The sequence below is a fragment of the Lepus europaeus genome, chromosome 23 (assembly GCF_033115175.1).
Source record: "Lepus europaeus isolate LE1 chromosome 23, mLepTim1.pri, whole genome shotgun sequence".
Lineage (NCBI taxonomy): Eukaryota > Metazoa > Chordata > Mammalia > Lagomorpha > Leporidae > Lepus > Lepus europaeus.
The window spans coordinates 18,503,166-18,515,491 of NC_084849.1; the positions used below are offsets into that span (position 1 = coordinate 18,503,166).

At 46.2% G+C, this 12,326-nt stretch overlaps 1 protein-coding gene across 1 annotated transcript in view; it reads right to left on the reverse strand.

Moving 5' to 3' along the window:
* Positions 1-4,465: 4,465 nt before the first annotated feature.
* Positions 4,466-12,326, reverse strand: part of PIWIL3 (piwi like RNA-mediated gene silencing 3) — a 52,698-nt gene continuing 44,837 nt past the window's right edge. The window contains exons 16-20 of the mRNA XM_062182314.1: positions 9,749-9,819; positions 9,195-9,345; positions 8,448-8,573; positions 4,737-4,884; positions 4,466-4,582 (exon numbers count right to left, since the gene is read on the reverse strand). Coding sequence (XP_062038298.1) covers positions 4,466-4,582; positions 4,737-4,884; positions 8,448-8,573; positions 9,195-9,345; positions 9,749-9,819 — 613 coding nt within the window. The remainder of the gene's footprint in view (positions 4,583-4,736; positions 4,885-8,447; positions 8,574-9,194; positions 9,346-9,748; positions 9,820-12,326) is intronic.

A 12,326-nucleotide genomic window follows, 5' to 3' on the forward strand; every position in this document is an offset into this window, starting at 1 on the left:
TGAGACCATTTGGGGAGTGAACCAGCGGATGGACAATCTCTGTCTTCTCCCTCTAACTCTGCCTTTCAAATACATTTTTTTAAGAATCCAAAAGATTATTTGAATTCGAGAGTGCTCCCATCCACTGATTCATTCCCCAAATGTGCACAGCAGCCAGGGCTGAGCCAGGCTGAGGCCAGTAGCTGGGAACTCCACCCAGGCTTCCCACATGGGTGGCAGGGGCCCAGCCACCTGAAGTCATCACCCACCACCTCCCAGGGTCTCCCCAGTGGGAAGCTGGAGTCAGGACGGGAGCTGAGACTCGAACCCAGGCCCTGCCACGTGGGTCACTGGCCTCCCAGGCAGCATTCCACTTGCTGGGTCAGATGCTCACACCCCCTCAACCCTAATGAGCACACTGTCTCCTTTGTGAGCCTGCTCCGCCCTCTTCTGTCCCCATGTTCTGAACGCCATATCCCCCCAGGGAACAGTGTGCAGCACCCAAACATGCAAGGCCCTTGTGGCCCTGGAGCCCTTCCTCACGTCCACGCCCCCTGGTCCCTGATGCTCCTCACAGGTAGGTGCCTGGACAGATTTCCCAGAGCAGTCCATCTGGGCTGGCACACGAGAGCAAACCTTGTAATGGTGCCTCCCGAGGCCATGGTAAGGGTCAGGGGACCAGCCTGAGAGCCACTGAGCACCGTGAAGCCCTGCGCCCACATTTACAAACTGTGAAGTCTGGTGCCTACATGAACAGACCATGGAGTCCTGTGCCGACGCGAGCTGGCATGTGTGGCACATGGTGAGTGACGCATGGAGGCCGAGACGGGGGTGGGGGTGGGGTTGCAAGACAGAAACAACTACGGTGTGCAACTGGTCGCCACAACTTCGCCCACGTAGAAAAGAATGAAAGGAGCAAAATTGCAATGAGGGCAGGAAGGGAAGCTACGCGGGCAGGCGATGTGTGTATGGGGTTAAATCCTCTGCGCTCCAGCCAGGGCAAAGAGCCTGTTTATTGTGCAGCCACCAGCAATTCTGCTAGGCCAGGTGGGACAAGTTCTGCACAACCCAGACAGATTCAGATCTTGCCTCTGCCACTGCGACGTTAAGACTCACTTCCCTCACCTGTGAAGTGGGCATCGTAATAGCACCAACCACAGAGCGGTTGCTGTGATGTTTAAACGCATTGAGCTGCTGTTATTCAGAAAGATCTCGTAACACAAATGTGAAATACATATGCATGAGGGCAGGGGTAGGTATTTGGCACAGTGGTTAAGTCGCTGCTTGGGCACCTGCATCCCATAATAGAGTGTCTAGTTCAAGTCCCAGCCACTCTGCTTCCAATCCAGCTTCCTGCTAATGCACACCCTGGGAGGCAGCTAATGATGGACCCAGTACTTGGGTCCCTGCCACCCATGTAGGAGATAGGGATGGAGTTCCAGGCGCCTGGCTTCCGCTGGGCCCAGTTCTGCCCGTTGTGGACATTTGAGGAAGGAACCGGAGAATGGAAAATCTCTCTCGATCTCTCTTCCTCTGTCTGTATGTCTTTCAAAAAGAAAATCAAAATATTTTGAAAAACATGCATGAGTTCATAGAGATGTCAATAAAAGAATAAACCAATACATAAACGGGAGAGAAAGGACAAATTTTCCTTAAAGAAGAATTCCAAAGAATAGATGCCCCTGACTTGAAGCAGAGCCCCACCAGTCTTTCCCTGAGGGTGGGCAGGTAGAGAACAGTGTGCAGAGGAATGCAGCCCAGCCTCGCGGGGGAGCCGCCCGGCACAGGTGACCCCCAGCCAGCAGTGAAGGCCAGGGTCACCAGTGATGCTGCGTGGACCTCAGGCACCCCCAGAGCGAGGCGAGGAGAGCTTCCCCTCCGAGCTGTTCTCTCCAACAATCTGTGACCCCAGTGTACTCTTGGCAATGACACCAAACACACCCCACTCCAAGGCTCAATCTATGCAACTTTAGCCCAGGACACTTTAACACTGGGCAAGGCCACAAAAAGTCCAAAGTCCATAGATGCCCAAGTCCCCATGTGAAACGGTGTAGTATTTGCTCAGAACCTGTGCATATTCTTCTTTAGATGACTTAGAGCATTTACTACCGTGTAAATGCTATGTAAATTGTTTCACTGTATTGTCTAGGGAATAATGACAAGAAAAAATATCTGAACATGTTAAATGCAGTACACTTCCCCCCAAAAAATACTTTAAAATATTTTTATTTGAAAGACAGTGACAGAGAGGGGGTAGAAGAGAAGGGAGGGAGGGAGGGAAAGAGAGAAGCAGAGAAACATATCTTCTATCCACTGATTCACTTCCCAAATGGCTACAACAGCCAGAAATGGGCCAGACCAAAGCCAGGAGCTCCATCTGGGTCTTCCACATGGGTGACAGGGGCCCAAGTACTTGGGTCGTCCTCCACAGCCTTCCCAGGTACAACAGGAAGCTAGATCAGAAGCAGAGTAGCTGGGACTTGAACCATTGGCTCCAAGTTGGGATGCTGGCATTGCAAGCAGTAGCTGAACTCGGTGTACCACAATGCTGGCCCCTGAACTATTTTCAATCTGTAGCTGACTAACCACAGATAAGAAGGGCCAAGTACATACTATTTATTCTCTTTTGCCAGTGTCAACAAGTTCCTTTTTCTTAAATTATTGTATTGCCATGTGGAGGCCAAATCAATCTCTGACAAACCTTAACTTAGCACCTCCCAGTCCCCACTCAGTCATGCAAAACCTAGAAATTTCTATAGTGATATCACAGCGCCTTCCAGACTTTCTCTCGGAAATACTAAATACCCAGCTTCCTTCATATAACTTATAAAGGACTAATATGCCAATGAAATTAAATGGAAATACTGTTGTAATATTTGAGAAAAGCAAGTTTTCTCTAGTTAGAAGATTGAGAGCTAAAGACATTTAAATTTTTTAAAAAAATTGTTACTTGAGGTACAGAGAGAGAAGAGAGATATCTTCCACCCCCGGTCCACTCCTCAAATGCCCACACAGCATTTGGAGCCAAAGCCAGGGTACCCCAACATGGGACACAGGCACCCACTGTCATGTCAACTTCCAGGTAAAAATCCTACACCAGAAGATCACTGTTTTAAAATAATGACACTCAACTCGATTTTTTTTCACATTAGTATCTTCATTGAATGACATCACTTTCAGTTCAGTAGTACAAGAATAGCTTATGGGAATGCATATCTCATTTATAGGAAAACATGCTGGAAGTTTTAATCAGCACTTTCATTTTATTCCTTCCAAATGATTCTTTTCAAGATCTCTAGAAATATGTTTTCATAAAACAAATTCGAAATTCAGAAAATAAGGTATTGCCTTGGATTTTAATTGTGTACCTATCTTGCATATTCTATTTATCTCTGTTGATAATACGGCTTTCAGTAGGATGTTACCAGGATTCTGTTTTACAAAATGATTTGTTTCACTTTAACTTTACATAGGAGTAGTTCAAATGGTAAACCTAATTTGATTGACATATCATCACAAATTACAGTGTTTTCCAAACTATCCTTCTGGTACGTATTTGAAGCTAATCTCTACCCTTCCCCTAAATACCACTCCATTTAGAAGATGAGAAAAACTTTCCCACGCTGTTTCCTGAGTCTATTTACAAAGTTTTAAGTAGAGGGAGAAGTACGTTTTCTGCAAAAGCATCAGTAGCTTCATTTCAACAACTGAAGACTCTTCCGATAACAGTACAGTTAACCCGACAGCATCCCACGGAAGAAGACACACGTAGAATGAACGAACAGAAATGCTAGGAGACCTCTCCATTTCCCTTCCCTGTGGGCAAAGCGGCAAAATGTATGCACTTTCCTGAACTGTCAGCCTGTAAGTCACAGGCTCTCCTTGGTACTCCCCCCCCCCCAAATTCCCATCCCAGAACAAAGCAGAGATGGTGTATCAGTCATGGTGACTTCTTTCAGGTACAAAAGAACAAGCAACACAAATAAGCCCCTGTCTAATGTTATTATTTTTATGTCCTTTTTTTTTTTAATGTCCTCTCCTGTCCTTTAAAAAAAAAAAAAACGATGTTTTGAAATAAAATAAAAAACAGTTTTCCGAGTAGAGAGGGCTTGTTCACGGCTGTGTTTCCCATGTGATTAAATGCCAAACCGTGTCAGTTAACCCAGTGGCCCTGCTTGGAGAGCAAAGTGTACAGCCACCTCTGGCTGTGAAATCTTTATAACATATTTGAAGGGCAAATTGTGAGACAACATCCACACGGTCAGTTCTCCCCCTGGATACTCGGGGGTCCTATCGACAGCAGAGTACACCTCTCTGAACCTCGCTCATGCCCAATCGGGAATGAACAGAATTTAGCTATGGAACTAGGAAAATCTTTGAGCTGTCTGAAAATATTCAGCTTCAGCAACCAAAAACAAAGCACCAAATACATGTACCGGCTGGGATTGTCACTATCACATCAAGTCTTCATTCAGAGTTCTGAGGGTCAGATGTAGTAGAGGAACTTTGATAACGAGATATGTGGTTTTTGGTGAATACTCTGGCCCACGAGGTAAGCCAGTTTATGGGCATAGTGGCAAGGAGCAGGAACTCGAATGATGCCCTTCATGGTAAGAAGAAAAATAAAGATTATTGTTTTATATCTGTTCCATTAGTTTTCATAGACATCAATTCAAAGGTTCAAAACCGCTCCATTTCTAACAACACATTGTAAAACTCTGAAGGAAAATCCACAACGGCAACAACAAAATACTCACTGGCAAATTGTAGTACATGTGGCAGAGCTGGTAAGTTAAACGCTGCACCTCATCCGGCTTCAAGCGAACCGTGTCATAGATGACGTTATAATGGGTTGGGGTGACAGTGCCATCCGTCACAGACTGACTCACAATAAAAAAGTCATACCTGGAATGACAGAAAACGTGGGCATCAGCTTCCTGCAGAAGAGAGAGAAGGCAGGAAAGCTGGCCTGTGTCGTGAAAGCACGTGGTGTCTTGTGTGTCACCGGTATATCTCACCCCATGCACAGCTCCTTTGAATTCAGAAGGCCAGTTAGGGAACGACAGTTTGGCAAGTCTGCAAAGGGCAGTTCAATCATTGGCTCGAGCAGTAATTCTCATGCGATGTGGACTTAAATCATTGCTCCAACCCCCCCAGTAAGAGAATTCACACTGGATATGGCCGTAGGCACACTCAGAAGTCCAGGGGTGGAAGCCTCCTGCTTCTCTCGCTGGCCATTGCAAACTCCCTATGTGATGCACCCGGTGGGTGAATCTGTTCACACCTACTGTAGATACTGCATGTGCATGTGTCCACTGGCTGACACTCTGCTTCACGTCCACCGCACTTTGCACCTGCTGTGTTCTTTGGCCCCGTCTGGCCTTCTGCTGGGTCAGTGCTCCTGCTTCCCTTTGGTTTTGCTCCATCGCTGCCCTGGTCAGGACGGATGTCCCGTTTTAGCTCCTGCTGTGGTTTCCCATGGACCCTCATTTACACAATAGACTTCACAAGTCACAAGCTCTTCCATTGCCCTCAGCCACCGAAGATTCTGGAACGGCTTTAGCTCCGGAACCTCTCTGAGGTAAATATTATTTTTCACCAGGAAGTGTTATTCAGAGCCCAGTGATTTCTACAAACCCTGTATGTTAGTTATTATTTATACAATTTTAAAAAATTTGACAGAGTTAGTGAGATAGAGAGACAGAGAGAAAGGTCTTCCTTCCGTTGGTTCACCCTCAAATGGCTGCTATGCCCGGAGTTATGCTGATCCAAAGCCAGGAGCCAGGTGCTTCTTCCTGGTCTCCCACATGGGTGCAGGTGCCCAAGCACTTCGGCCATCTTCCACTGCCCTCCTGGGCCACAGTAGAGAGCTGGATTGGGAGAGGAGCAGCCGGGACTAGAACCTGGTGCCCATATGGGATGCCAGTGCTGCAGGTGGAGGATTAACCAAGTGAGCACAGCGCTGGCCCCTATTTATACAATTTTTTAAAAAGATATTTATTTAAAAGGGAGAGTTACAGAGAAAAGAGAGAGAGGGAGTGAGAGGGAGGGAGAGATCTTCCATTTGCTAATTCACTCCCCAGATGGCTGCATTTCAACTGGGCCAGGCTGAAGCCAGGAGCTTCTTCCAGTTCTCCCACATGGGTGCAGCGTCCCAAGCACTTGAGCCATGTTCCTCTGCTTTCCCAGGCACATATGCAGGGAGGTGGATTGGAAGAGGAGAAGCCAGAGCACGAACTGTTGCCCATATAGGATGCTGGCACCGCAGGCAGAGGCTTAGCCTGCTACAACACAGCGCTGGCCCCATGCTTAAGACCTCCAATTTCTGGATCTGAAGATTCAGAACCTCAGACTTTCTCCGCTGGAATACGTCACATCTCATCTCCTGCAGGAGCGTCTAGCTGACACGCAGCAAAGTGTGTTTTGCCTTGCATGCTTTTCTTCAACTTTTCTTTTACACCTCACATATCTATGTGGCTTTCTATTGGATTATGGAACTTTTACAATTGCATTTTCTTTTTTTTTAATTAATTAAATTTTTTTTGACAGGCAGACTGGATAGTGAGAGAGAGAGAGACAGAGACAAAGGTCTTTCTTTTTGCCATTGGTTCACCCTCCAATGGCCGCTGTAGCCGGCGCACCATGCTGATCCGAAGCCAGGAGCCAGGTGCTTCTCCTGGTCTCCCATGCGGGTGCAGGGCCCAAGGACTTGGGCCATCCTCCACTGCACTCCCGGGCCACAGCAGAGAGCTGGTCTGGAAGAGGGGCAACCGGGATAGAATCCGGCGCCCCAACCAGGACTAGAACCCAGTGTGCCGGCGCCGCAAGGCGGAGGATTAGCCTGTTGAGCCACGGCGCCAGCCGCATTTTTTTTTTTAAAGATTTTTTATTTGAGAGTGGGAGAGGGAGAGAGGGAGAGAGAAATGTGCTCTCCCACCCTCTGCTTCACTCACCAAAAGGCTTCAATGGCCAGGGCTGGGCCAGGCAGAAGCCAGGAGCCTGGAGTTTCATCCAGGTCCCGCATATCGGTGTCAGGGGCCCAAACACCCAGGTCTCCCACATGGGTGGCAGGGGCCCAGGTACTTGGACTATCTTCTGCTGCTTTCCCAGGTGTATTAGCAGGGAGCTGGATCAGAAGTGGAGCAGCTGTGACTCCAACCAGTGCCCACTTGGGATGCCAGTGCTGCAGACGGTGCCTTTATCCACTTTGCCACAATGCTGACCCCTTAAAATGCATTTTCTATTGGGTCTCTTCTGCTGTTTAACCCTGATGCTAATTCCACACTCCCCCCCCCCCATCACTTTGCTATGATTATTAGATATTCAAATACAAGTTGGCCTTTTAATTCAACATTTCTTTGTTTTTTCTTACAACCTTTTTTTTTAAAAAAAAAAAGATTTTATTTATTTGAGAGGTAGAGTTATAGACAGTGAGAAGGAAAGACAGAAAGGTCTTCCGTCCATTAGTTCACTCCCCAGATGGCCACAACGGCTGGAGCTGCGCCAATCTGAATCCAGGAGCTAGGTGCTTCCTCCTGGTCTCCCCCATGCAGGTGCAGGGGCTCAAGCACGTGGGTCATCTGCTGCTGCTTTCCCAGGTCATAGTAGAGAGCTGGATTGGAAGAAGGGCAGCTGGGACTAGAACCAGCGCCTAAATGGGATGCCGGCACCACAGGCAGATGATTAACGTACTGCACCACGGCGTCGGTCCCTCTTACAGCCTTTATTACATTTCTGAACCTTCTCATTCAATATATTCATGTGAATATAGAAGGTCTGCAACCATTTCATTATTTCGGAGTCTGGAGGGTGCAATCCTTTGGTCATTTTGCCTGCTGGCTCTCACTCATAGTGGATTGCTTCCTCGCAACAAGAAACACCAACTCCCAGGTCACCATTCTGAAATACCGCATCATGTTCACTGACAGCAGGGCTAACATTACACGGCTCAAATGTATTTTGTAGTTTATCCATACGCACATGATTTCGGCAACATGCCACTCATCCAGGTTCTTAGAGGACAAGTGTCACAAGAGAAACTGGTCCCTACTGTTTCCTTGTTTCTCCTTTTAAAAGCAGCAAACCATTTTAAAAATAGAAGATGTCCCAAAGCTATTATGAATACAAACATTTTGATGGCTAGGGTATAATCAATATAATTTGATCTGTGATGACTCCCAATTGTCAATATAAACATAACTTCCTACCTTCTGTATTAAGAAAGCAGTTTTAGGGCTACAGGAAAATTAATGTTCATTTGGCCACAGATATTAACATTAACCTATGAAACACAAGACAATTCACAACTTCTAAACTCAAAGGATCTCTGACCCATTGTCAAAAAAAAAATTTGAATTGGCCGTAAAGAATCAGAAATGCTTTAAGATGAAGTTATTGGAAGGAGGCGATCCTGCTGAGCTGAGATGAACCAGCTTTATCAACCAGAGGCAAAAATACAAGCGACTTACCATTCATGCTTGGTCAATTCCACATCGATTACTGTTCCTGGAGACGGATTCCGAAGTCCTCCTTGTTGCTCGAGAAAAAATCTGGTGTTTATCCGTTTCTTCACCACAATGAAAGTGAGATTGATTCTTTAAAAATTAGGAGAAGCGGCGTGATAGCGACGTGGTCTCACTCAGCAACATTCGCGATGTAAGAACATCGCTCACTCAGAGCCTGTTTGAGCAACCCTGTGGATAGCAGCCCTAGCTCCATGGATGAGGCAGCACCTGTTCAAATTCACCTGCATCCTGGCAACCTCAGGAATGTGTCTGCTGACCCTGCCCGCCTGGCAGAGAGACGGGGCTGATGGGGCCACGACCCCGTAAGCAAGGATATATGCACAGCCATTGATAATAAGCTCTGTGCGTGGATGGCTATGAGTATCTGAGGTCACCACTCCCACTCACATCAGGACTGGTAAGGAAATGGGACAAAGAGAAAGGTTCACTGAGGGGGTGCCACAGGCTACAGCCATGTCCCCATTCTGCTTTGTACTCCTGCTTGCTCTTTGCAGCAAACCCAGAGTCAAAGGGGCAGGGGTTGAGCTCTCCCCTCCCATCTAAAGAAGCCACTGTTTCTATCAATTCCCTTCCCCTCTCATCTCATACCTTGTTTGCAAATACAAAATCACTCATATTTTAGAAAAAAAAAAAAAAACAAAAACAGAAACGTAGAGCTTCCAGAACTCTTGGACAACTTAGCACACCTACCGGACAGGAAAATTGCTTTCTAAGCAATTCACAAGCTGGGGTATCTCATGGTCCAGCAAGGCCTGGAGCTGACCGTCTCCCACTCCGTCCCGATACACGATAACGTTCATTGGTACCGATGGTATGTTTTCCAGCCAGACAGCGATGGCCCCTGAAAGGAAGCCAGAAATGTGTGTGTGAACTCTTCCTGGAGACAAGCGAGCCCCTGCTGTTTGTGACAAGCTCCAGGATCATTTTTTCAATGCTACAGTTTCCAGGACTGCTCTGTTGCTTTTCTCTTCAGTCTAGCTCAAGATTCGCAACCGCAGGACTATTCCAAGTTTGAGCAAGGTAATTCCGCCTGGTGGTGGTAATAGGGGTGGTGGTTCTAAGCATCCTGGCAAGTTAAGCAGCACCCCAGCCTCCATCCCCTAGACTACATGCCAGGAGCGTTTCTACTCATTGTGATAACAAAATGTTTTTACTCCTACGCGATGTCTGCTGGAGGCAGTACCTCCCCTAGTGGAGAATCGCTGGTGTGGGGTCCAGTGTAGCCACCTCTGCCAGACACTCACCTTTCAAGCAATCGCCCAACCCGCTCACAAGCTCCTGTCCCGCTTCCTGGATGACGCACTCAGAGTACCACCTATTTGCAGAAAAATCAATCATCAGTTTGGAAAAACGGGACTCTAAAAAATTCAATCATGTGGATTCTGACTTCATCTATGACCAAAAAAAAAAAAAAAAAAATCTGATCAGCATCTGAAGATTCAATCAAGGCTCAATTCTTTCACAGCCCTACAGAGTACTGATGCTTCTCCCGATAGCTTAGGCTCCTGCTAAGTGAATGCATTCACATAAGGAAGCATGAACTAACAGTACTGTAAGTTATTAACATTTTCAATACGCGTGACTACTGAAAAGTCACCTTCTGGGGAAGGCAACCAAATGACAACTCGGTGTTCCTGGAGTATCCCGATTATGGATCAAGGTCTCCAACAATGACTTCTCCATAGTAAGCTATGAGGGAGCACTTTGCCTTATCAAATGTTGCTTTTTATTGTCTCAAGTTTCTATCACCCTCACTGCATTTTTGTTTAGTTCAGAGTAACCTTATCTGACCACCTGGCATTATGTATTTGTTGGTCTGTCTGCCTTTTCCTCTGGATGGAAACTCCAAGAGACACGATCAGGACTCTGGGTCTCCATTTTAACTGCTACTTTCCCAGCACCTGCATATGGCAAGTGCTCAAAAATATCTATCCAATGAATGAAGACTTAATTTCTATCTGCTATCACAACAGTATAAGAGAGAACAGAGAAAAACAATGTTATCCTATTAAAATTGAGTATTATTTCAATAAAAAACTGCTATCACTTGTAGAAATAAAGACGGATCTTCCTCAATGAATATTCTGTAACTTTACTCTTGTGGGCCACCATCATCAGTAAACATAATAAGTATACAGCTTGTAACACACAGGTACTACACACTTAAGAGTCTGCAAACTCATTCAAGGTGTACTGTGGCTTCCACTCGAAAGGGAAGGGAAGGGAAAAGAGAGAAGGAAAAAGGAGAGGTAAAGGACTCCTGGAGAAATGGAGAGGTCCAGGATACAGAACTGTCTCCCTTGGCAGGTACATTGGTATTAAAGTACCAAGAAGACAAGACCCTTACTTAAAGCCCTTTGGCGATGTTTGTGTCTCTTCATCTACTAACATCTTCAGTACTTCCTGTGTGTTAATGGTTTCCATTAAGGGACTTATCAGAGTCTATGGTAGGTAGACTTCTACCTTTCCTAATCCATGGAACTTGCAACCCTATCAATAACATAATTCCTGTGATTATGTTCCATGGCTCAGTTGACTTCATGATAAGGACAGTTTCCAGATGGGTCCTATGCTATGAACTCCTGTAATAGTACAGAGCTTTCTCTGGCCAATGGGAGAAGAGGAACTCAGTGCTAGTCCAAGCAGGACAAGGACTCATCGCACCTTGGCTGATTGGGAGATGGAGAGGAAATGTGGATGACTCCTAGGAGCCAAGACTGGCTTGTAGTAAACAGCCAGCGAGGAGCCAGGGACCTCTGAGCTACTTGTGACACACAACTACATGAGATTAGAAGAGGACCCCAAGCAACCAGATGGGAACATGGCTTGGCTGATGCCTTAGTTTCTGTCTCTTAAGGCCTTGAGAGCCATAAAGTGCCAGATGTCCAAAGATCCAAAGGATTGTGTAGAAACAAATGGGTATCTTTGTAAGGGGCCAAATTTGTGGTACATTCATTAGGTAGCAAAGAAAATGACCTAGAGTCACTAATTTGTTCAAAATGTTTTGGGAGTATAGTTTAGCATATGTTCACTTGGACTTACCTCTAATGGTAGAGCTAGAAATGTGCCATGGGATTCCAAATCCCATTAAGGTGGCATGTACCAATGCCATCTTACTAGTCAAAGTGATCAGTTTAAGTTCATAATTGATCATAAAGATAGGATTAAGTGTCAAAGGGATCACATAAACAAGTCCAGTGTCTGCTAATAATAACTGATAGAATTAAAAGGAGAGAATGGGGGTCAGTGCTATGGCGCAGTGGGTTAATACCCTGGCCTGAAGTGCCAGCATTCCATATGGGCACCAGTTCGAGTCCTGGCTGCTCCACTTCCCATCCAGCTCTCTGCTATGGCCTGAGAAAGCAGTAGAAGATGGCCCAAGTCTTTGGGCCCCTGCACCCATGTGGAAGACCCAGAAGAAGCTCCTGGCTCCTGGCTTCGGATCGGCACAGTTCCGGTTGTTGCAGCCAATTGGGGAGAGAACCATCGGATGGAAGACTCTCTCTCTCTCTCTCTCTCTCTCTGCCTCTCCTCTCTGTGTAACTCTGACTTCCAAGTAAAATAAATAAATCTTTAAAATAAAAAAGAGAATGATCCAACATGGGAAGTGGGATACACAGCAGACTCATAGAATGGCAGATGCCCTAAACAGCACTCTGGCCTCAGAATCAGCCCTTAAGGCATTTGGATCTGGCTAAAAAACCCATGAGAATTTCTCAGGCATGGAAAGCCAAGACACTCTGGCAAAAAAAAAAAAAAAATGACCTACATGAAAGATCTCTGTGAGTGAGATCCCAGCAGAAAGAATGGGCCATCAAAGAA